This window comes from Nilaparvata lugens, chromosome 4 (genome assembly GCF_014356525.2).
Source record: "Nilaparvata lugens isolate BPH chromosome 4, ASM1435652v1, whole genome shotgun sequence".
Classification (NCBI taxonomy): Eukaryota; Metazoa; Arthropoda; class Insecta; order Hemiptera; family Delphacidae; genus Nilaparvata; species Nilaparvata lugens.
This window is the reverse complement of record NC_052507.1, coordinates 7,743,568-7,770,830: the sequence shown is the minus strand read 5'-3', so window position 1 is coordinate 7,770,830 and position 27,263 is coordinate 7,743,568. Positions and strand designations below refer to the sequence as shown.

Below are 27,263 nucleotides of genomic sequence, written 5' to 3'. Positions count from 1 at the left end.
CGTCTAGATGGGAGCTTTACATCAGCCAATGGGTGCGCGAGGAGGGGTTGCCTTTCACTGAAGTGTACTCGCACGCGATTGGTCGAGGCTGTTTGTCGTGGTGAATTCAAAATGGAGTTGAATTTGACTCCCATCAACAGTATTTCGGAGAGGTATTTTGTCAGTTGCCTGTTTGATCTCAAATTACACTTCATTCTCATATCACAGACGTTAAAAAAGGCACATACTGAATACATATTCAATCGGCTTATTTATAGGGCTCACTAATCTCAAGGGAGTAATTGATAGAACCAGTAATGATTACTATTATATAATCTTGTATGAGACAATGTAATGTTTTCAAAACATCATAATTTTGTAATTTCGTTGAGATTGAAAGGACTTCTTCAAATTTAGATCAGGATCAATAAATAATTCATAAAATCTTGGAATATATTGTGAAGAACTCTTTATATTTACAATTCTCTAAAATATGATCAGCATTAGAAAATTGGAAAGAAATCCTATCAAATAATCTTGTATGAGACAATGTCATGTTTTCAAAACATCATAATTTTGTAATTTATTTGAGATTGAAAGGACTTGAAATTTAGATCAGGATCGATGAATAATTCATAAAATCTTGAAATATATTGTGAAAGGACTTGAAATTAATATAGTAAATCATATGTTCATATATATATTCATATTTCATATATTCTACATTCATATTTAAAATTTTCTACAATATGACTAGCATTAGAAAATTGAAAAGAAATCCTCCCTTGATACACTACTCTCTCCCATTATCTTGAGATGATACGAGTATTACAATCGTGTTGTCAAACGGTTCAAAATTCTACATGTTTTACATGAAATACTTATTTATTAATTTATTCATATGCAAATACAATGCAGGTAAAAACAACAGGCATTTGCCCAAAACTGCTTCAAACCTTAATTTGGAATACATAGTCTAAAGGTTATGCTACTTACGTAACTTAAATGATAATTCGTACACAATTTTGAGTCCAAAAAATGTATCTACTACAATTTTGAATTTATTGGATTGATCAATTTCCAAATACGAATCCAAACAAAACTCTTCCTTCACAATTGTGTATGTAAGACTCAAGACTTGCTACTACTTGTAACTTGGCATTCTAGAGGAGAATTTTGCTTTCCGAAAAAAATTAAGGTACCCCAATTTCTAAATTCCTATACGTTTCAAGGTCCCCTGAGTCCAAAAAAGTGGTTTTTGGGTATTGGTCTGTATGTGTGTGTGTGTCTGTGTGTGTGTTTGTGTATGAGTGTATGTGCGTCTGTGTACACGATATCTCATCTCCCAATTAACGGAATGACTTGAAATTTGGAACTTAAGGTCCTTACACTATAAGAATCCGTCACGAACATTTTTGATCAAATGCAATTCAAGATGGCGGCTAAAATGGCGAAAATGTTGTCAAAAACAGGGTTTTTCGTGATTTTCTCAAAAACGGCTACAACGATTTTGATCAAATTTATACCTAGAAAAGTCATTAATAAGCTCTATCAACTGCCACAAGTCTCATATCTGAAAAAAACTCAGGAGCACTGCACCATCTATGCAATGTTTGATTTTAGATTTCCAATTATCAGGCTTCACATACAATTTAAACGAAAAATTTCAAGTCGAAAAGATTGATTATGAAAATCTCTACAATTATTGTTCAGTAACATTTTCACCAAAAATTGAAAATAAGCTCGAAATTCGAGAATATAAGATTATTCAATTGCAAACTGTTGGTAACTGTTGGTTCTATTTAATCATTCTCTATGAAGAGACGTGTGTCTGCAGCGCTATTGTCCTGTCACCAGCTGGCTCAGATCTTAGAAAACTAGACTTGAGATGCGCGGGAACACTAGCGTCACTTGATCAATTTTCATAACGGCAAGGGAAGTTGTGTGAGTGCACCACGCCAGATTTTTTATTCTAATATCCGCTAATTCACTGTTTCAGCGAATATCGTATGTATGACACAAGTATTCTAATGAAGTATTCCTTATTTTTGTGTTGCAGTGAACCCGTTATGGGTGAAAATACTGGGCGAGAACCGTCCTGTCTCAGCCAATCACTCGCAAGAAGTGAGATGCGAAGTAGCTGGAGCGAGACCAGCTCCACATATACGATGGTGGAAGGGCTCTTTCTTACTCTACAATGCCACGCAAGAGGTATTTAATTTCTCAATTAATCACTCAATCAATCAATTATTTCATTTACTCATTCATTTGTTCAATCAGCTATTCCTTTATTAATATACTAGCAGGTAACCCGTGCTTCGCAAGGGTCTATTTTAAAACTTGACGTAATGAAATCCAGAAAAATTGAAAATAGGCCTATGAGAATCCTCGGTTGATTGAGAATTTATAAGCTGCATTTCAAGTGAATCAGTCCAGTAGTTCAGACGTGATGATGCGTCAAACATAATTTCCCTATCCTCTACATGTGTATACGTTTTTAAGCCAGTTATTTCCTCTATTATAGTACAGAAGATGATAGATAGATGGATATATCATCCATTTATCTATCATCTTCTATACTATAATAAAGGAAATGAATGAGAATAAATTTTGAAAGGTTTGAGATATCAATGTGCGGTTTTCACCATACCTTTTCTCTGGAAATCCTATCATATGACCACCTTCCAATTAAAAAAAGAAGTTGAATTCAAAGTGGTGGTTCCAAAATGGCGGAAAAAAATTGGGTGTGACGGAAAACCTGTTTTTATCATTCGAAAAGGATCCCTAATCTTACCTATCTTCTAATTACCCTTTTAAGAGAAATGTTCTGAACTGAAAACTTGATGTGATCAAATATTGAAGAATTTAAAATAGGTTTGTAACCATCCCCGGTTAAGCAAGAATCTATATGCAAAATTTCAAGTTAATCAGTCCAGTAGTTCAGACGTGATGATAATTTTCCTATACTATTTTACACCTGTATACCTGTATAATAATATTTTTTAATTCCACCATATGATTTGGTGATTTTTTTATGAAATTGTATGTACTATTAATGAATTTTGAACATTAATTATGAAAAATCTAGAAGGAAAATTGAAATTTGGGCTTCCAGGTGCACGAGATTGATATTTTTAGAATCTATGTTCAAAATTTGGAGATCTAAATCATTCCCGTTTTTTCAGTATGCAATCCACAAGTTGACATGTTTTGATGCGAACAAACGAACAAACGAACACACGAACAAACGAACACACGAACAAACACAACCCTACTCTCTCTTATTATATAGATTCAGCCATTCATATATTGATTCACTCATAGTATCATATAGTTTATTTGTTTCTGAATGTAACACCTCATTAACTCATCAATAAATCACTCAATTAATTTATTAATCCATTCATTCATTTAATCACCCATTCATTCATCTATTTAATCACTAAGCTATCAAGCTATCAAACTTCATTTATATATTTATTCATTCATATATCCAGTCATTCATAGTCTATATTGATCCACTCATAGAATCATTCATTTTATTTGTTTCTATATCGAATAGTTATGGAAAATCTCTGATCCTTATCTTGAATGCACTCTAGCCAGTTATCTCAATCGCAGACTTTGAAATGGTAATTTTGGATTGGAGCTGATTCTGAATTTGGAAGTCAAATAGTATTCTTTGACCAGAGAAGACTTTCATCGGAAAAGGAGTCCTGGGGGAATAAGGATATTTTCATACAGGAATCTTAAGAGAACTTTCTTTTTCGTATTTACTGTTTGATTCATGTATGTGTAGAAGTTCGTTATATCATCAACTCATATTTGTATTTGGTGTCGGATAATGTTGTTGAGAGATACGAATATATTTGTAAGAAATACTGTAGAAACATATTGTGTTCACACATGAAGCTGAGGATGAATATAAAAATGCAACATGAAAGAATGAAATAAATGAATGGATTTCATTCTCATCCAAGATGTATGGGAAACATAGATAAATAAATAAATAAAATTTCATTCTCGAAAAGCCTTTACAGCATAGACAACGTCAATATATAACATAACAACAATAAGTTCAAGTCACAAACTTCTACAGTAGTATATACACAATGCTCATGTAATGATGGTTAATATTAACAAATAGAGTAATTACAAAAATAAATACATTTGGACATTTCTACTATAGTATCACAGTTGAGTGATGAAGAGAAGTTGAATTTAGATAACAAGATAATCAGACTAACCAACACTTATAGACAGGTACTAATTATTTACTAACATATATTTACTAGGCACTCATCAAATTCAGTCAATTCATAAAACGGATTTAATACTAGCCAACTATATATCTTTTGTTTAAATATCTTTTTTATGTAAATGGGAAGGCAGTTTGTTGAACAGTTTTTGTCCTGTGATCTCAAAACTATTAAGAGATTTTGTCAGTCTTTGGTGCTGTATAATCAATGCGATTTCTGTACCTTGTGTTAATTGAATGAAAATAATAGCTTCTTAACTGTAGACAGGATAGGTTCTTATGAGTATAAATTAGGAAATAATATACATCAAGTTTATCACAGTTGGAATTTTTTGATTAAAGAACAATGGTCTGCAATGCTCAAGATATGATGAGTTAGTTATAATTCTTGAAGCTTTCTTTTGAATAAGTAGAACATCATTGATCTGAGAAGCATCACCCCAAAAGATGAGGCCATTCGATATTATACTATGAAAGAAAGAAAAATAGGCCGTTCTTAAATATTTCATAGGTACTACACCCATACAATATAAGCTATATCTTGAGACCTGTTGAATTATATAAAATACCTTTCGAATAGATACACTTCACTTATTAAAAACAACCGAAGAATTGGGTTCACTAACTCATGGATGAACGAACACATAATTATTTCTGTGGGATGATGCAGGGATGAGATTTTAAGCTTGATTTATAAATAAGTTTGCATTGAATAAGATTCAACTTTTATTAGATCTTTAAAATTCATAGTCTCAGAAAGATTTGGAGAAAAACTTATTTTTTCTTTGATTGGTTTCTTAGAGGACATCATTTAACCACAGTCAGATGTAATAGATGCAGTTGCAACTAGGTGTATAAATATGAAAAAAATGATCTGTTACTTTCAAATACTTGGAGTATGTTTATAAGAATTCTAATCCCTGCAAAGTTTGTAGAAACTAATATGATAAAAGCTGCTTCTCATAACTTGAGAGTAACTCATTTAAATTAATTATTGTGCTTTCCGTGAAAATTCTATCGTCATATACAATATGGTTACATAATTCAGTATTGTAATGATATGATATAAATAGATTTACTAGTGCACCTCTTATTTCCTGTGAGGCACTGCTTGTTCAGGATATTTATCTGATCTCCAAGATAGTCTCAGAAGGGGTGATTTTGACACTCTCGATGAGAAAAAACTTATTCCTGAAATAGGCAAGTTTCAGAGAAAGTAAAAAGGTTAAAGGGAAAAAGAAACTAGTATTTCTTCGTATTAAAATTTTCTAGTTATCCTATTTTAATAGATTATTCTACATATAATTGTATTTTTTGTCACAGACCAGCTCTGACGGCAACCGTACGACAAGCACCCTTCATTATATCCCCTCAATGGAGGACTTTGGCGAGAAGCTGATCTGCAAAGCTACGTCACCCTTCCTGAAGGAACCCTTCCAACAGGACTCCTGGACACTCAATGTGCGCCGTAGGTACTTTATTATTATATTTCGTCAAAACTGATCATTTCAACAGACGTTAGCGGAAGCGAGCTAATATAGAGCTTATAAATTAATTTTGTGTATTATTCAGCTGAATTCATGTGTCGGCGCATGAAGTCTATCTGTCTGACAGTCTGTGTGACAACTGCCAAATAATAAAAAAATTCATCATAGAGACAATTTTAAAGAAACCTAGAACTTATGATAGTAAGATTTTGTTCAGTGAAATTGATGTTAAAACCATATGACAATTATCTCTAAAGTTTTTGTCGAAAACAGAGACAGACAGAAAACGACTTTGAGCTCTAGTAAGTCAAAAGTGAGAACTTCGCTAACGCTCGTTCAATTACTGTCCGGGAAGAAAATGTGATCAATGAATATTAAACTCAGAACTACTTGTATTCAATACAATAAACGGTTGCTGAATGATAGCAATTTACAACACCTGAATATCAATACAGGGCTGGATGTTGATGTCGAGTCTTTGATGTTGAATCCACTCAAAGAAATTAATAAAGTTGAGACAGCTTTACATCACTTGATGAGGGTAGAAGAGTATGAGTGAAGTATAGGATGAGAATGAGGTTATGAGAGAGGTATAGGATGAGAATGAGGGTATCAGAAGTGGTGAGTTGCACACACGAAATGCGTTCAATCACTCGGAAAATCTAAACATTGTGAAAAGCTCCGCTGTTATTCCACTCATACGGTTTCCCATCTCTCAACGCTCCCATCGTCCGTCACTTCGAAACTCAATGGGTTTTCCTCTTAATAACTCTCATTTCACTGACCCTCCTTTTCTCTCTCTTCCACCTTTGTTTTCAATCTTACTCTTCCTTTCCTTCTTGAGTTTTCTACCTCCATCATCTGTGGCTCATTTAGTTCTTCTGAAACTAATCTACTTTTTTCTCGTTTCCTCTGTCTCTATTATGTTTATCATATCTCTAACCCCTAGTTCTTTCTCATCTGTAGATCATTTACTTCCTCAAAAACTCATTTCTCTTCTCAATTATAATAAGTTACGAAATAATTGAAAAGGGTACTCAGATTTATATTTTTATTTCTATTAGAGGTACCTATCCAAAAAGAAAAAAAAACTCCAACTCATAGTTCTTCCTCATCTGTAGTTCATTTTTACTTCTCTAGAAACCAATTTCTCTTCTCTTTTTCTCTCGTATTGTAACATAAATGAATGAAGAACCAGTATAATCTCTCTCACTCTCTCTCTTTTGTGTTTCTAATGTCTTCCATCTGGATGTGTCTTCCATTTGACCTTCGACTTCTGGACAAACTCTCCACTTTTACCACAATACAATTATAAGTATGATAATTTTTTTGTTATAATCTCTGATAAACTATCATCTCATCTCATTTATTTTGCTTTCTCTCTTCCTCCATCAACTTTCCTGTATCTCTATTTAGAATCTAGAGATTGTTTATTCATAAACGAACAACTCTTAAACATGATAAATTCTTGTTGAACACAACTCTATACTTCCAGGTCTCCATCACCATCATCTTCATCATTCTTCCTCTCTCATTCTTTCTTCTGCGCTCTCTTCACCCTCTCTCTCTCTCTTTCTTACATATATCCCTCTCCTCTTTTTCTCTCATCCCAATTCTTCAAATCTAACATTATTCTTCTCTCACTCACACCTTTTCTCTTCCCTTCTCAGTCACTTTTTCTCTGTCACTCACTCTATCTCTCTCCCACTCTCTCCCAAGGATATTTTTAATATTCTTTCCGAAGAATGAACATTGATATGTCCAAAGCTCCGCCAATTTATGTAGATGCATAACAATATAATTATCTATAGTTATTATATTACAAATTACTTTTTCATATCATATATACAGTTCAATAATTATTTTCTTAGTCTATATTATGTAAATTCATCTATAATTTTGCTGTTTTGTAAGCTATTGTATATAAGTGTATAAGCCAGTATATATTGTAATCTACATAAATGAAGTACTCAATCAATCAATCAATCTCTCTCCCACTCTCTCCCTCTCTCTCCCCTCTGTTACACTACTCCTCTAACACAATCTCTTCCTCCTTTTCCCCTCCAGTCAATGTAACCCCTCTATCTCTGGCCTGATTGTCGTTAACTGAAGAAAACCGACCTCTGCCATTGGCTAGCGAAATGACTCTCCCACACTGGGCTCCACTTCGAACGGTCAGTATTCCTTACAGCTAACATATTACTCCCTAATCCTAACAATGCTGCCAAATTAAAGAGAAATTCGTACAATAAGATTCACTTCTTTTTGGCAGCAATCCTGATAGTTCACATCAATGCTTCCAATCCTAACAGTGCTGCCAGTCTAAAGTGAACTTTTCCCAGTTAGATTCCCATTCAACTGTCAGTATTCCTCACGTTTAATAGTATATTTCGCACCTAGGGCCGAAAATGAGACTTTTCTGGCTCGAAATCGGTTTTCAAGTCCGAGGCCGTAGGCCGAGGACTAGGAAAGATTGAGAGCCGGAAAAACATTTTTGCCCATGGTGAGAACGTTATTTTTCGCCACACAGAAGAATAAACAATATATATATGAGAATAATAATTATTCTCGTTGTCTATTATAAGCACTTCCGAAAGCAAAAGTGGAAAGGTCATTGCTCTAGCAAATCTGAGGTAATCTGAATATCAAGAAATTGCCCAAGTATTTTTATTTTTTATTCTGATTTGTCTAAATAACCTAAAAGATTATGTTCAATTATGTAAGAGGTTGAGTTTATACTTTTTTATTCTTCCAAATGACAATAAGATGATATTATTTTAAATGTTTTAATTATTGAATGATAAACACAAATAATGAAAAGTTTCTGATCAGCTGGTTTATCACACTTGAAAAAGTTTTTGATCAGCTGTTTTAGCACACTTGAAATTTGGCCAATTTGATGTGATCTGAATGTCAATGGAAGTTTAGGTTAGAAGTTCTATCCTTCTCTGAAAATCGCATTATTTGAATAGTTGATAAAATATATATCTTATCTGTATTTTATTCATTTAAATAACATGATAGTAGGCCTATATTATTACAGAATACTTTATTGAATTCTAGAAGCATAAAATGATTCCGTTTATCAACCATGTTCCGTGATAAACGCTTTAGTAGGAGGTTTGAGGTTAGATTCTATTATACTCTGAAAATTGAATTTGAATAGTTTATAATATCTTATTTGTATTTCATTTATCCAAATAGAATGATAATATCTTATTGCCAAATACTTTATTCAATTCTAGAAGCATAAACTGATTCAGTTTCATAAACTATTTTGTAAACACGTTCACATCAAATCAGAATCAGCTGACTTCAAGGTTATTTTTCGCCCCACTTGGATGTAATGAGCTGGTTTACGTGCGTCATATGGAGGCCGAAAGTGATTGTTTTCTGACCAGGCCGGTAAAATTTTTACGGCCCTAGGGCTGTAAAATAACCTTGAAGTCAGCTGATTCTGATTTGATGTGAACATGTTTACAAAATAGTTTATGAAACGGAATCAGTTTATGCTTCTAGAATTGAATAAAGTTTTTGCAATAAGATACTATCATTTTATTGGATGAATGAAATACAAATGAGATATTATAAACTATTCAAATTCATTTTCAGAGTATAATAGAATCTAACCTCAAACCTCCTAGTAAAGCGTTTATCACGGAACATGGTGGATAAACGGAATCATTTTATGCTTCTAGAATTCAATAAAGTATTCTGTTATAATATACTATCATTTTATTTAAATGAATAAAATACAGATAAGATTATAAACTATTCAAATAATTCGATTTCATAGAAGGATAGAACTTCTAACCTAAACTTCCATTGACATTCAGATCACATCGGATTGGCCGAATTCAAGTGTGCAAAACAGCTGATCAAAAACTTTTTCAAGTGTGATAACCAGCTGATCAAAAACTTTTTCAAGTGTGATAAACCAGCTGATCAAAAACTTTTCATTATTTGTGTTTATCATTCAATAATTAAAACATTTATAATAATATCATCTTATTGTCATTTGGAAGAATAAAAAGTATAAACTCAACCTCTTACATAATTGAAATAATCTTTTAGGTTATTTAGACAAATCAGAATAAAAAATAAAAATACTTGGACAATTTCTTGATATTCAGATTTGCTAGAGCTATGACCTTCCACTTTTGCTTTCGGAAGTGCTTATAATAGACAATGAGAATAATATTATTATTCTCATATATATATTGTTTATTTTTCTGTGTGGCGAAAAATTACGTTCTCACCATGGGCAAAAATGTTTTTCCGGCTCTCAATCTTTTCTAGTCCTCGGCCTACGGCCTCGGACTTGAAAACCGATTTCGAGCCAGAAAAGTTTCATTTTCGGCCCTAGGTGCAAAATATACTATTACAGCCCTAGGGCCGTAAAAATTTTACCGGCCTGGTCAGAAAACAATCACTTTCGGCCTCCATATGACGCACGTGAACCAGCTCATTACATCCAAGTGGGGCGAAAAATCAATTCTTCCCAATTTAATCAATGCTGTCAGTATGAAGAGAATCTTCTTCAGTAAAATCCACTTTGAATTGTCAGCATACCTTATGGTCAACATCAATGCTTCCCCGTAACTCCAATGCTGACAAATTATAGAGAATCTTCTTTGGTGGGGTTCAATTGAAACGGTCAGTATCCTTTATAGCTAACATCAAAGCTTCCAATAGGTTTTAGGCCACGCCCCTCGTCTCCTATTGGTCTTGTGCAGAACTCTCAAATCTACACTACTTCCAACAATGGTGACAGTTTGAAGAGAAACTTTTACAATGAGATCCACTTAAAACTGTCAGTATTACTTATAGTTAAGACCAATGCTTCTAGTTTCAACAATGCTGCCAGATTGTAGAGAAACTTTCACAGTAAGATCCACTTGAAACTGACACTATTCCCAAAAGTTAATACTGAAGCTTCCAATCCTACTAATGCTAACTGAATGAAGAGAGAGGATCTCAACCACACAATAGCCGAAAGGTATCCCCAACATATCAAAAAGTTCAATGGGACTTTAGCACATCACTCCTCAACTTTCCACTATAATCCCCCGGGACAATGGCTGACCAATGCCACAGATTCGAGATCGTGAAGCCCGTAAAGCCCGTGAAGCCCGCAGTATCGTGATTGTGAGCCACTAACTACAAGAGTGTGCTCTTGACTTTGCGATAGAAAATGGCCAAAGCTTTCCGACAAACACTTATAAACTTGACAATGCTGTAGAGGCCAACTTTGTAATGGATGTGTCCTATTGTTCAAGTCTGGCTTCAATTAATGTTTCATATCGGACCGGGTACTAAGTTCAGATACTGGTAGCAGCCAGTCTTCGTTAGAGGAGGATTGTGATTGGTTGAAGAGGATATGAGACCAGCGATAGCAGTTATTTGATATAGTTGTTCTTGAATGTTCTTAAATATCCAGGGATATTCAATTTCTTGTAAAATAAGATCTTGTAGTTTCGATAGCAGTTATTTAATATAGTTGTTCTTAAATGTTCTTAAATATCCAAGGATATTCAATTTCTTGTAAAATAAGATCTTGTAGTTTCGATAGCAGTTATTTAATATAGTTGTTCTTGAATGTTCTTAAATAAATATCCAGGGATATTCAATTTCTTGTAAAATAAGATCTTGTAGTTTCGATAGCAGTTATTTAATATAGTTGTTCTTAAATATCCAAGGATATTCAATTTCTTGTAAAATAAGATCTTGTAGTTTTGATAGCAGTTATTCAATATAGTTGTTCTTGAATGTTCTTGAATAAATATTCAGGGATATTCAATTTCTTGTAAAATAAGATCATAGTATTTGTAATTAATTAATATTAAACGGAAAGCCTAATTAAATGCTGTAATTTTGTATAGTAGCGCTCATCGAATTTCCATCTAGCTGTTTACCCTGTTGTCAATATTTGCAACATTTAATTGAGATTTTCGTTTAATAATAATCATTCATTCATTGGAATTTGAACAATTGCAGCTTCCAATTTATTTCCATCCATAGTTTTTGTGTTTTTAATTTCCTATTTTATAATAAAAAGACTTCCCAAAAGGGTGCTATGATGTTATTTTACTAATATGATAGTTGTTAGTCAAATATGGCCAGGTATTGTTTTTATTATTGTACTAGCCGTCAGGCTCGCTTCGCTTGCCATATCCGTCTAACCAGGGGGCTCCGCCCCCTGGACCCCCGACTGGATTGTCCAAGAATGAGATCAGCAGGCTCGCTTCGCTCGCCTGCATTTTTCGTTTGAGCATTTTTATCATATGTTAGGACGATCCAGTCGGGGGTCCAGACTAAACGTCTGGCTAAACGGATATGGCGAGCGAAGCGAGCCTGACGGCTAGTAATATAATATTCCCAGTATTAGCTCTGATTGAAGTAGCAGTGCCCAATCAATTTTTCCGTGATAAATGCATTTCAATCTTCAACTTGGTGCCAACCTAACAAAGTCAACTCAACTTAATGCCAACCTGACAAAATTATTAATTTAGTTACCAGTTAACAACTGTTTCGAAGTGGTACTCTCTCTAGATTATAGTTCTATATTAACATATGGTATGGCCTTTTTTCAATATTATAATTCTGAGAATAAGAAGAATATACATGCTAAAAGACGAACTTTGAACCCTTAAAGACCACCCTTAGAGTTAAAATATTGCCAAAAGATTTCTTAGTGCGCCTCTAAAGGGCCAACTGAACATACCTACCAAATTTGAACGTTTTTGGTCCGGTAGATTTTTAGTTCTGTGAGTGAGTGAGTCAATCAGTCAGTCAGTCAGTGAGTGAGTACCATTTCTCTTTTATATATATAGATTATAGCACGGTGTGATAAATATTGCAGAGGCCTAGTTCTAGTAAAGAAGACTTCTAAAAGTTTTTGGAACAAGCTGTACAACTGACACATAACAGTACTTTTAGATAGATACAGAGAGAGTATTAGAGAGTATTTTTAGAGAGATACAACCAATTTTTATAAATCTGATAACTTTTTATCTAGATTAAATTCACGAGAACCAATCAGAAAAGCTTCTCTGATTGGTTTTCGTGGAATTAAATAATGTTTGAAATTTGATCATGATTAAAATTCAACAGACATCTGTGCAACCGGGGCCATAAACCAATGCAAGTTCATGGATAGTAGGTACCACAGCTATAAGTTACATTTTTTTATACAGTTACCAGTAACGACCACCCCTCCAAATCCAGGGACGCACCCCTCTGAAAATGGGAGAGCTGCTACACCCCCCTCTTGAATTGGAAACCCAAAAAAAACCCAGATAGCCGAATTGGCTAAGGCGTTGCTCCCGTCAGTCTGCTAGTGCTATCTGGTCGCGGGTTCGAATCCCGTCAAATCCCATCGAATAGGCATGGACGTTTGATCATCTCATAATTCACCCCCACACTCCCAATTACCCACGCACAATCAAAAGCTCATGTGGGCATCACCCACAATAAAAAAAATTCAATTATCATTCTGACCACTTCTGACCTTTTTTGGACCCCCTGTAAGATTCGATTTCAAGCCCCTCTTTCCAACAATATCAAGGATGCAGTCTGCGTCTAGAAACCCCCCCCCCACCCCTGTGGGTACCCCAGCAGTAGGTACCAAAGTACCAGCATAGTGAAGATATAGCATTAGAAGATATCTCATATTATAAGTATTCTACTGACTGTATATTCTAAATTCTACTGCTAACTGAAACCGATAGTCCTGGCTATGTGACGCTGGTAGTCTCTCTTACGCCTGTCTTAAGGTGCGAACAGATATACGCGCATCGAACATGAGCAATTCACTTTCAATCAGCTAATGCCAATCTTTTTATATCTGTATCTTACCGTTTCTGTAAAAATACAGATATAATCAGCTGATTAAAAGTGAATTGCTTCACTGTGAATTGCAATTCACTTTCAATCAGCTAATGCCAATCTTTTTATATCTGTAACTTACCGTTTCCGTAAAAATACAGATATAATCAGCTGATTAAAAGTGAATTGCTCATGTTCGCGGCGCGTATATCTGTACGCACCTTAACACTCTCATCCGGCAGAAACAGTAATATTATAGGCCTACATCAGTCGACAGTCATTGGCGAGAGTTATTGGAGAATTGGCTTGAAATTTGGAATATTATAAATGACCTCTTTCATGGGATATTTTCTCATGCTATCTTTCCTCTACAGTACCTGTCATGGGCTTGCAATTTGTCAACACGGAAAGTGTTTTCTGGGATATTTTGTACAAGTACCAACTCATTCTATTCAGAGTATGAGTAAAAATAAAAAGCAATTGATGTATGTGGAGGACGAAATGAAATTGAAGAATATACTATTTTGATTATTTTGATTTAGAACTTGAATATTATTACTTATGAATATTTAGAACTTCAGAATAGTTATTTGTGCAACTAGTGCGCAAAGTGACAGCTTGCTGCACCGAAAGAAACGTTTAAGACGAGGGCGGAATGGTTTCTTGAGTGTAGCAGAGGAACTTTGCGCACGTATTTCACACTAAATTTTTCCTACAGTTACCATTGAATATGAGAAGTGGGTAATTATGGGTAAAATTCCCTGAAATCCATCAAATGTTTTTTTTGTAATTTTTTTATTAATAATTAATAATTTATTGTCAAATTGAATAATGTAGTAGTGTTTGAATGAAGGGGCGGCTGTCACTTATGTCGCTGTCCTCGTTGTCCTTAATATTATTATAACGTGCACCACAATACTATACCACAGTCACTGTTTACAACTTCATTTTGATTTTGCTGCACTGGTGATCCATATAACCTACTAACTATTTTGCGTTGCCATGTTGCAAATCTGGAGTGCAGAAAAAAATTTTTCCCGCACTAGAGCGGAAAAGTGATTCTTTGCGTTCTGTAATCAGTGCAGGAATGGCCATTTTTCAAGGTAACTGTAGGAAAAAATAGTTACAAACATCATGAATAAAACATACATTCTATAAACATGACATCACACAAATTGTACTCTAAATTCAAATTCCATTCTGCACTGCCAACAAGAAAATGAATATGACATCGATCATATTATATTAATGTTTCCATGTTTTCGCCGTTGAAATCAATGAGTTATAACTTGTTTTTGCCGTCGAAATTATAGTCACGTGGCTGAAAATCTGAACACTATGTCAGTATATCACACTTTAGCTCGTTGATCAATATTGAAGGACCACCGATCCGAAATCCGCATATTCATTAATAGCATCCATCTCAATAATTTGATTAAGGTGTTGATGCAGCGCGTGTCAATGATTTACAGCGACACTTCTGTTAGTGTGAGTGTCCTTCAGTGTGTCTTTTATTGTGTTACTGTAAGTTAGTGTTAGTGTTAGTCACTGTTAGTGTGTGTCTCTCTGTTAGTGTGTATTTTATTGTGTATTTGTAAGTTAGTGTTAGTGTAAGTGTGTAGTAGTGTTTAAAGAGAGGAAGAATAGCAGAACGAAGAAGCGTATTGATTGCATCAGCCGGGAGACGAAATCCATTTGTGAGATGACATCATGAAATTTAGAGAGCAGACGCCGAGTTTTACATGTTTCTATCAAACATTTCACGTAGTTTGGTGTGGAGCGACATCTGCATGGATTCCGACACATGACATTATCACTTTTGCTTCACATACCTCTCTCTCACACACTCACTCCCTCTTTCTCTGTCAAAGAAGACCACATCACGGACAATAGTGTTGTCATCTCTTGGCCAGCTGAGATTCAAAAATCTCCAGCGAGCTCTCTGTTCATTCCACCACGGCTCTTAGGCGGATTTTGGTCAGACTGTTGTCCTCTCTCTCACACACTCCCTCTCTCTTTCTATGGTCTTTCTGAATCTCCAGCGAGAGTACTCTTTAATCCGAAACCCGTAGCTTTGCTGCCTTCAAAGTGGACAGGACAGAAATGTGTTAGCCTTTGAGAAGTACAGTAAACGAGAAAAACTGACATCTGTGCGAATTCTCAAATCCTTCTCCTCCTCCTTCTTCCTCCTCCTCCTCGTCTTCCACCACCACTACCACCTCCTCATCGTCCTGCTACACCTTATCATTCTACTCCTCCTCCTCTTTCTCATTCTTCTCCTCCTCCTCCGCCACTTCCAACTTTACCTCCTACTCCTCTCATACTCATAATCGCCTCCCCCTCCTACTCATCCTCCTCCTTCTCCTCCTCCTCCTCTTTCTCCTCCTCCTTCAGAACCTTTTCCTCCTTCACCTCCCACTCCTCCTTCTTCACTACTTCTCCTTTTTCAACTCTTTCTCCACTCCTTTCATTCTCCAAATCTTCCTGATTCTTCTCCTTCTCCTCCTTCTCTTCTATCTCATGCTCTTCCCACTCCTCCTCTCCATCCTGTTACCCCTCCACCCCCTCCTACTCTTTCTCCTCCTTCTTCTCGTCCTCCTACTCTTCCTCCTACCACTACTTCTCTTCCCAATCCTCCCTCTCCTCTTTCTCCTCCTCTTCCTCCTACACCTCTTTCCTCTACTCCTCCCGCACATCTTCCTGCATCTCTACCTCCTCCTTTTCACCCACTCCTCTTCCTCAGCTACACCCACCACCTCCTCCTCCTATTTCCTCCCCACTCTTCTTCCAAAACCTCCTGCTACTCTTCTTCTAACTCTTCCACCTCCTTATCTAACTTCTCCTCCTCCTCGTTCTCCACTCCTCCACTTCTCCACCCCTTCCTACTCCGACACCTCCTTCTCCTCCTCCTCCTGTTTCTCCTGCTCCTCCTCCTCTTCTTGCTCCTCTTCCATCTCTACCTCCTCCTTTTCCTACATCCCCTCCTCCTACTCCTCCTACTCCTCCTTCTCCTCTTTTACCTCTTTCTCCTTCCTCTCCTTCCCCTCCCCCCACACCTATTCCCTCCACTCCTCCTACATCCCCTCCTCCTACTCCTCCTACTCCTTCTCCTCTTTTACCTCTTTCTCCTTTCTCCCCTTCTCCTCCCCCCACACCTATTTCCTCCACTCCTCCTACATCCCCTCCTCATACTCCTCCTATTACTCTTTCTCCTCTTTTACCTCTTTCTCCTCCATCTCCTCCTCTTCATGTTGTACATTCAACAATGTGTGACGACGAAAATATCCTATTATGTACGAGCTGCTTTTATAGAGTGAGATTTGCTTAAAACTGTTGGCATTGTTCAAATGAGAAGCTGTACTGTTTGGGAATTATAATGAATTTGTTATTTATGAGGAATATTTGTTGGTTTAAAGTCAATTCCACTGTAGATCATGCTATGATATTTAGAAAGGAGTTTACTGCAGTGGCAGTCGTCCGAAAGTGGATGAGTAATCTGATTAGATACAACAAAGAGAAATTAATGAATGGTTGAAACTTGTGACAAGTGTGGACTTGAAATTTCACTATCTTCCATAGCTGAGCAGACAATGAAAAACCTCTGATTCTGTCCTCCATTTTCGTCCTCTTTTTAAACATCCATTGATGTACTTCAAAGAGCGACCGATATCTGAAAATAGGGGATTCATATTTTCGATTAATCTTCACTATACAGATGCACAAATGAAGAAAATACAGATAAAGATGCAAATGCAGTGAACGATAAACGAAAAAATGTGTATATTTAGTTGCGTGGTTACGTCCAATGAGTGATTTCCAAATGAGCTTTTATCGGGGAAAACAGTCAAGTTTATTATTTCACAGTTATTTTACAGTTTCTGTACAAATAAGGATGGTTTCAGTTGATGTAAAGCGAAATGTACTTGTTTTTGGTGCATAAGTCCACACAGCTTGTGTCGCTCAATGAGCGATCATGGGAAATATAGCCCAGTGAGCGATCCATTGTCAAGAATAACAATAGGGATAGCAGACGCTATGAATGGGAGGAGTTGAGAGAAGTTTTGAGCTTCGAACAGTTCAAATTCATCCTCATTATAGCCTATATGAATGAAAAATTACAGCTTCAACATTCTGCATTTCTTCAAGTGAATTAGTAACACTACTGCAAATAAATTCAAAGAATCCAAAGTGATTGTAAAAACTGATTTTATAACATGTATAGTATAACAGATATTATGAATAATGACGCCCAAGTCCTAGTCCTGCCTATTAGTCCTGCCTAGTCCTAGTTCTTATTCTATTCCTATTCTAGACCAATGGTCGCCAAACTTATGATCCTGTGAGCTACAATAGCATTTATAAATCTCCTAGTAAACTACCAAAGGAATATTTGACTGAAGAAAGTATGGTGAACAAAATGAAATTTTCACACTTCTATTGCCTATTAAGATACATTTCCAGTGGTGAAATCTACTTATCTCATAGCAAAAAGTATAACAAAAGTTGAAATATACATTTCAATGAGAGCAGTGGGACTCTTTTTGGTCATAAAGTATTTCCTTGATGTTTGGAGTGTACGTTGTAGCCGCCATTCTGATGCAGTTGTCCAAATGATCATCAGTCAGTCTGATCCTATATAGATTTTTTATGAATTTCATACTTGAAAAAGATGCTTTACACAAGTAGGTAGAGCTGAACATAGTTCTCAACCTCAATGCAATTTGAATAATATTTGGATATTTTTCTTTGGTGACTTGAGGCCAAATATTCTACAAGTAAAGTTGTAGAAAGTGATCTGAGAGACAGATCATTTTTAAAATCCAAAATTCCATTTCAACTGAAGCCTGATCTCCACCGAAATGTTTTACAACACAAGCTGCAAAATCTTCTGCATAGATCTCTACAAAAGAGAGTTGATGAATTTTACCTTAATATACTTCCAAAATCTTGAAATCGTTGATCGAACTGTTGTCTCAAGTCTGATAGAATTGTAACGTATTCTTGGTTATTGCTGCTGTGCTGTGGAGGATTTCTCTCGTCATTGATTTTCTTCAGACTGAAAAGTGTTTATTTTCAAACTGGACTACATTCTTTTCTACGAGAATTTCTGTGAGCTACCAAAAACTACCCCACGAGCTACCCCGGTAGCTCACAGAAATGCTCGTAGAAAAGAATGTAGTCCAGTTTGAAAATAAACACTTTTCAGTCTGAAGAAAATCAATGACGAGAGAAATCCTCCACAGCACAGCAGCAATAACCAAGAATACGTTACAATTCTATCAGACTTGAGACAACAGTTCGATCAACGATTTCAAGATTTTGGAAGTATATTAAGGTAAAATTCATCAACTCTCTTTTGTAGAGATCTATGCAGAAGATTTTGCAGCTTGTGTTGTAAAACATATTGGTGGAGATCAGGCTTCAGTTGAAATGGAATTTTGGATTTTAAAAATGATCTGTCTCTCAGATCACTTTCTACAACTTTACTTGTAGAATATTTGGCCTCAAGTCACCAAAGTCAAGCTACCAAAAACTACCCCACGAGCTACCGGTAGCTCGCGATCGACTGTTTGGCGACCATTGTTCTAGACAATGGATCGCTCACTGGACTACATTATTTCCCATGATCGCTCATTGAACGACACCAGCTGCATGGACTTATGCATCACAAACACGTGCATTCCGCTTTTTATCAGCTGAAACCATTTTTGTATTTGTACAGAAACTGTGAAATACAGATATAATAAGCTCTTTATTATCTGATGGAATGCAAAATGAGCGTGTTCGTAACGCATAAGTCTGTAAGCAGCTTTACACAAACAATATAGCACAGTTACAATATTGCAAGAGTACAATACAAAGTGCAATACATAAAACATGACATCCAATATTCAATTCAATCTCTATTTTTCAGATGTTCCTGAGATCACTCTGGAGGTCGGAGGTGGGACGAAATCTGTCTGCGATAAAGGAGGGCGACGATGTACATCTAGAGTGCACAATCAGAGCAAATCCCTGGGTGTATCGGGTCGCTTGGGAGCATAATGTGAGTTCAATCATGATGAAGTCTTATCTTATTGGCATTTTATTTGTTACAGCCGAGTCCATGTTTGTAGATTTTCAAATAAGCATCAATAAGACTTATTATTACTATATATTATACTTGGTATCTTATTGGTGACTAGTTGAGTGGTTGAGTCCAGGTATGTAGATTTCAGGATCTTAGAATCAATAAGCATCAATCTCATTATCAACTAGTAGTTCTGTGAACAGTAGACCTCGCGCTCAGTAAGTTACATTGATCTGTTGTTATGTTTTCTCAAAAATTAATTAATAATTTATCAATTTAAAGTGTCTAGAAAAAAATTCTAAATAAACCTAGAGCTTTCTGTCCTATCGTACCGTGACGTGTCGTCCCGGAATGTGAGTGTGAGCGCTGGCTGCCGTCGATACGCCAATTCAATCAACCCATCAGAGAACATTCTGTGTTGTCGTGTCAACGAAAAATCGGTGTGTTGAAATTAACAAAATAAACTACCATAATCCTGATTTCCTACAAACTTCATTTCTCACTTTTCATGATTTTAGAAATCAATTTCTTTTCAACAATATTTGTTGCAATTTTAATCATCAAATTAAGAAAGAAAAATGTAGAAAAAATGTTTTCTATCAATAGCTCCCAACTCCAAACTAGAATCATGGTCTCAGCTTATGGAAAGACAAAGTTAGTAGACAACTGTCTACTAACGTTGATGGAAAGATACATTTAAAGATGTTCGATGTTTTTGAACGGGTAGGATTAGAGTCCACAAGGCAGCAGATTTATGATGTAGTCTGATTTTTACAGTAATATTGGTGCTCGAAGAAAACTCCTTTTCCTTTTGTATTATCCTTAAAATGCAAAATTTTGAAAAACCTTATGTATACGTCGACGCAAATACAAAAAGGAACATACCTGTCAAATCCCATGAAAATCTATTACTGCGTTCCGCTGTAAATGCGCAACATATAAACATTTGAACATATGAACATAAAGAGAAATGCAAAACCGTCGACTTGAATCTTCGCTCGATCGATAAGTATCTTATTGGTTTTTGGTTGAATAAGCAGTGAGACAGTACTCACATTACTGTGTGGAATAATAGGGTTACCTGAATCGATCACATTATCATCAATCACAGGAATGATATTTTTCATCTGTTTTCGAATAATCATTTTGTGGAATTCAATTGATAATATCAACTTTTAGTTCGATAAAATAAGACCTGGTGAATTTCAATGATGGTTAAATTCCACGAGAACCAATTGAAAATTGTTTTCCTGAGAGGGCTTCTCTGATTGGTTCTTGTGGCATTTAATTGGGATTAAAGTTAACAGATGTTTGTGCAAGTTTGTAGATGTAAGTTTGGTTAGAATTTTTCAGGATTCTAGGGTGGAACGGAAAACTTTTCTATAAGTTGAGCCTTCCAAGATAACATGGTTCTTTTCTCAGATCATGATCTTTTTTTTCTAGACTACAAAATAACTTGTTTAACTTGTCTATATTATAAACTCCAATGAGAATTGGAAGAAATGCAAAATCAATTACTATATCAATGAAGACTATGTTCATCAGTGCAGTTCACTTTTAATTAGTAATCACATTACTACAGTGCAGACAACTATATCATTCCCTGAAGTAAGGTAACGATCTACTGTATCCAAGCATCTACATCATTCACCCACATCGCACTAAGAAAGCTAACTTCATGCAAGTATCAGCACACACTGATATGTCCCACTTAATCAGCCATCTACAATACCTCATGTTGCCGGCAAATCGCAATTATTCACCCAAGTGTGATCATACTTAGGTGTACAGCCAACTACCCAACCAATTTGTGGGCATGATATTGCAACTAGCAATATCATTGCTGGGGAATATGTCTTGATCGTATTGCTAACTAGGCAGTGCTTACGAGGCAGTTCAGGCTCCATCTATAGTGAAGATTCAATATGAATTGCCAGCGTTCCATGTGAATAGGAAATAGTTGTCTCCTCCAACCAATACTGTCATTTCAAAGAGAATTTCCTTACGAATAGCCATCGATTCAACCAAAGCTGTCAGATTAAAGTGGATCTTTGTGAAGGTAGTTCCCCTGTCTATGTCTGGGTGGCAGTCCTGCTGCTCAACAAGCGATTTAATTATCTATAACTGGAATATTAATTTGGAACAAGTTCAATATCCATAATGAATCATAGCATCCCTCTCATCCTCTCTCTCTCCTATTGATAGGATGTTACGGTGTCTCTCTCGCTCTTCAACTTTGGTTGGATTGAACTGTTCTCCAATCCACTCTCTCTGTTTTATGGGGGGTGTATTGGTGTCTCTCTTACTCTCAAAATTTGGTTTGATTGTACCCGTCTCTTATTCACTATCTCTTATTGATGTGATGTATTGGTTTCTCTCTCACTCTTCAACTGTAGTTGGATTGTACTGTTGTCTTATCCACTCTCTCTTATTTATGGGGTGTATTGGTTTCTCACTCACTCTTCAACTCTAGTTATCTTCTGATAGATTGCGCAGTAACTAATTTTGATTTTGAATCAGCAAAATTCTGAATAGGGAAAATAGTAGATACAAGTTTTCCAGGCTGCTGTGTCTCTCTTACTCTTCAACTTTTGTTGGATCAAACTGTTTTCTCATCCACTCTCTCTTATTTATGGGGTGTATTGGTGTCTCTCTTACTCTCCAACTATGGTTGGATCTCTTCACTCTTTTTGATGTGATGTTTGGTTTCTCTGTTACTCTACAAGTTGGATTGAACTGTTTTCTTATCCACTCTCTCTCTCATTGATGTATTGTATTGGTGTCTCTCTTACTCTTCAACTTTGGCTAGATTGAACTCCTTTCTCATCCACTCTCTCTTGTTGATGTGATGTATTGGTTTCTCTCTCTCTCTCTTAAACTTTGGTTCGGTTGAACTGTTCTCTTATCTATTCTCTCTTGTTGATGTGATTGATGTATTGGTTTCTCTCTTACTCTTCAACTTTGGATGGATTGAACTGTTTTCTCATTCACTCTCTGTTATTCAAGGGTTAAGTGTAAGAGAGGGACGACAGCGCCCTCCTAGGTATAAAATAAAGGCTATTTCTATTCTATTCTATTCATTTAATGTATCGATGTCTCTCTTACTCTTCAACTTTGGCTAGATTGAACTCCTTTCTCATCCACTCTCTCTTGTTGATGTGATGTATTGGTTTCTCTCTCTCTCTTAAAATTTGGTTCGGTTGAACTGTTCTCTTATCTATTCTCTCTTGTTGATGTGATGTATTGGTTTTTCTCTTACTCTTCAACTTTGGATGGATTGAACTGTTTTCTCATTCACTCTCTGTTATTCGAGGGTTAAATGTAAGAGAGGGACGACTGCGCCCTCCTAGGTATAAAATGGAAGGCAGTCATTCTATTCTATTCTATTCATTTAATGTATCGATGTCTCTCTTACTCTTCAACTTTGGTTGGATTGCACCCTTCTCTTATCCACTCTATCTTATTGATATTATAATGTATTGGTGTTTCTCTTACTCTACAACTTTGGTTGGATTGCAACCTTCTACTATCCTCTCTCTCTTATTGATGGTATGTATTGGTGTCTCTCTCACTCTTCAACTCAAGTCTCCTTCCGATAGATTGTGCAGTAACTATTTTCGATTTCTCCCTTTTTGTGTAATTGAGAAGTTGATATTTTGGTGATTATTCATATTAGATAAAAAGACTAAGAAATTGTCAAAAACTACATATTTTATTGATAGTTAGAAAGACCGGTTCCGGTTATTACACCATTGTCAATCTCTGATAAAATAAAACTAAATACAAGAGCGACAAAACTTATACTAGAAGGCGAGTACTGCTATTGGTCATGGGCATGAAAGCCTGCCATTGGCTCAGCTAGACAGTCTCCTCCCACTTAACGGCATAACAGGAACGTCACGAAATTCATATTAATTTGGAACAAGTTCAATATCCATAATGAATCATCTCATCCCTCTTATCCTCTCTCTCTTACTGATAGGATGTATTGGTGTCTCTCACCAATAAGCAACAGATTTGCCATGATAACAAAATTTACTTTCAGTACAAAATAAGAACCAAGAAAACAAGTGAAAGATAATAAAACAAATATGTAAATAGAAAAACTATCGACTAATGTATGCTTACATTACAATGTTATGATGAACTTAAATTCGTAGTTTTGTATTGGTTAAAATGAATCTGGTCCTTTAAACTATAATGGGAATCGTCCTTAATTACTCTTGTTATCTCTAAAGCCTCTAGAATATTCAAAGAACTGCCTCTGATATGATTAACTTAAATTCGTAGTGTTGAATTGGTTGAAATGATCCTCAATCACTCTTTGGTTAAATGGTTAACATGCAGAAACATATTAACATATTAATATGCAGGAACTCAACATTCTCTTCAACTGTGAACAGTTATCTGAAATAACTGAAATAACAATTAGCTCTTTGTGAGTAAGATCAAGGAATAACCAAATCCTTGCACTTAAAATGATGATGATGATGAAGATCGAATCCATTAACTGTTCCAACTTCCATTACTGTTATTTTTCCAAATATGATGTAGACTCAAACATTTCCACACTCCTTTGAAACAACCATTTGGTGAACATAATATTAAGGCAGTTCACAGCCTAAATTGGTTACATAACCCAAACATCATGTTAACTGGGAAGCCGTGTAGTCATAACTCATCACCGTTTGAGTTATATTGTCGGTTAAGGTTACAATAGGTGAATAAATCAAGATGAACACCGTAACAAATCATAATATCAGAGAAGGAAAGTCGCTAAGTGGAGAAACGTTATTCCAGTCTGCCTGAAATTTATAGCTCCTCAACAGCCTTATACAGAAATGCACTCATATCTCATATCACGCATATTTGCTAATACACAGATTACTGTACTGTTTTAGTGTTTGATTTGAAGTAGGCCTGAAGCACGAAATTAGTTTAGGATAATCCTAGGGCGATTCCTTCATGTGTGAAGCGAGGGATTTCTTACACTTTCATAAAGCATTATATAAACTGTCATCTATGGTGAGGTCCACGTTATAATGGCAGTGTTCGATTAGCTATGACATTGCTATCTTTGTCTATCATTCAACAGAACGGATAGCGCTATCTCTTTATCGCTTTGCTCTGTTGCCAGATCGTCTTTTAACAATGTAGAATTAACAAAATATTTCATCTTAATCATGAAAATTGATTATGAGAATAATGAGAAATATAATTTCTTCGTTAATGAATTATAGTTGATTATTTTAAACGAGAATGGACAGTTCATATTAAATCAATAAGCCTGCATCAGCTACCGTCCATAGCAGGCATTGACAAGACTGAGGATCGGCATCGTTGTTCTCCTATCTTTCTTCACTGCCATTATACAACTGCCATTAATATACAAGGCCTTGGACCTTACTATATTGAACATCTAATGGATATTACAACTTTGATTTGAAATATTTTTACTATTCTGTAAAAATATTTGCTTCTGTGCTAAATCAATTTAAATCAGGTTAAGCGTATTATAATGTCATCTCCTACTCCCACTGGTGAACAAGAGTCATCTTATGCCAGTGGTTTTTTCACTTACCGTTTATTATTATTACACTTTGGTTGGATTGTATTGTCATGTTGAGCTTTGTTTGATTCATGTACGTATTTATGAGTGTGGAATAAAAAATGAAATATGTTTGTATTTCACCGGAAATAATTTTATTCCTAATATAACTATGGGATTTCAAAAATTGGTCAGGTAGATCTAGGTTATTCCATTCATGATCATCTCATAAATTACTCAACCCATCGAAATTAATTTGAAATAACTTATAGGATTGTTAGCTTCTGAATTTATCCAGGTTCATTCAACCATCAATCGATTCATATTTTATCATTCGTAATCAGGGATACATTTTTAATCATTTGTGAAATTATAAATAAATAAATGAATAGATGAAAAAAATAAAAATCAGCTATCAACTGATCAAATTATTATCTTACTTACTTGTTCAAAATTCTCAATTAATAATCAATAAATAAATGAATAGATGAAAAAAATAAAAATCAGCTATTAACTGATCCAATTATTATCTTTCTTACTTGTTCAAAATTCTCAATTAATCAACTAGATGATTTCATAATGTATCTCCAAACTGATTGACTCAATTGGTCCAATGTGGCCAAAACATACGACAAAAAGTTGTATATATTTAATGAAAATGGATCAATAAATTTCATTTCATTTATCGATGTTGTTTTTGACACATGAAACACAACTTGAACACTCACTGAACGCAATTCGCCTACCAATAACCAACTGTATACTCACAATTGATTCAAGAAGTACATAGTTGGCAAAGGCAGTTTCGCACCAAGTTACAGATAACTAGATTATAGATAACACTTATAGATTACAGATTTCAGGTCAATAAGCGACTGTATACTCAGGCTTGGTGTAAGAAATACAAAGGTAATGACAAAGGCAGTTTCGCACCAAGCTACAAATAACTAGATTATAGATTATAGATTACAGGTTCATAACCAACTGTATACTCAGGCTTGGTGCGAGAAATACAGAGGTAATGACAAAGGCAGTTTCGCACCAAACTACAAATAACTAGATTATAGATTACAGATTAAAGGTTCATAACCAACTGTATACTCAGGCTTGGTGCAAGTAATACATAGTTAATGACAAAGGCAGTTTCGCACCAAACTACAAATAACTAGATTATAGATTACAGATTAAAGGACAATAACCAACTGTATACTCAGGCTTGGTGCAAGAAATACATAGTTAATGACAAAGGCAGTTTCGCACCAAACTACAAATAACTAGATTATAGATTACAGATTAGAGGTCAATAACCAACTGCATACTCAGGCTTGGTGCAAGAAATACAAAGGTAATGACAAAGGCAGTTTTCGCACCTAGCTACAGATTACTAGATCATAGATTACACTTATAGATCACAGATTACAGGTCAATAACCTGTATGCTCAGGCTTGGTGCAAGAAATACAAAGTTAATGACAAAGGCAGTTCTTGCATCTATCTACAGACTATTTCAACTCTATTTTACTTGTTTTCTAATACGATTGTCACACTTCTGTTTGCAGGGCAAAACGCTGTACAGCAACGTGTCGGATGGCGTGCAGGTGAACAATCAAAGTCTGCTCATCAGGAATGTGACACGCAGTCACGCCGGGGTCTACACGTGTATCGCCAGTAATCAGGAGGGTGATGGCCAGAGTAATCAGCTCTTGCTAGATGTCAAATGTGAGAAAACTATAAACTCCTATTATATTCTATCATTTATACTCACTGTTCAGTGTTCACATAATCATTTCCTTGATTTATGTATTCTGTGTTCAAATACCAAGATCTCTCTTCACTATGTTACACTAAATATACTTTGATGAACATTATAACTTTGATAATTCATAATGATCTCGGTACAAGGCCGAGGAGAATGTAGTGATTATACATCCCAATAAGAAAGGAGGACCAAACAAACGATGAACAAAACCAAACAAAATAGACTAACAAACGATGATAATTTATCGATTGAATTTTTCAAGTAGTTTCACAGGAAATGTGTTTCAGATTTTCCACAAAAATTTATTTATGAACTGTATTTATAATGCAGTATTCA

General features: G+C 35.4%; 1 protein-coding gene across 1 annotated transcript in view; it reads left to right on the top strand.

The window, feature by feature from the left end:
• The window catches only part of LOC111047086 (hemicentin-2), a 182,650-nt gene that overhangs the window by 73,558 nt on the left and 81,829 nt on the right, over positions 1-27,263 (top strand). Inside the window, 5 exon segments of the mRNA XM_039425636.1 lie at positions 2,039-2,190; positions 5,561-5,705; positions 19,466-19,503; positions 19,505-19,597; positions 26,728-26,887. Coding sequence (XP_039281570.1) covers positions 2,039-2,190; positions 5,561-5,705; positions 19,466-19,503; positions 19,505-19,597; positions 26,728-26,887 — 588 coding nt within the window.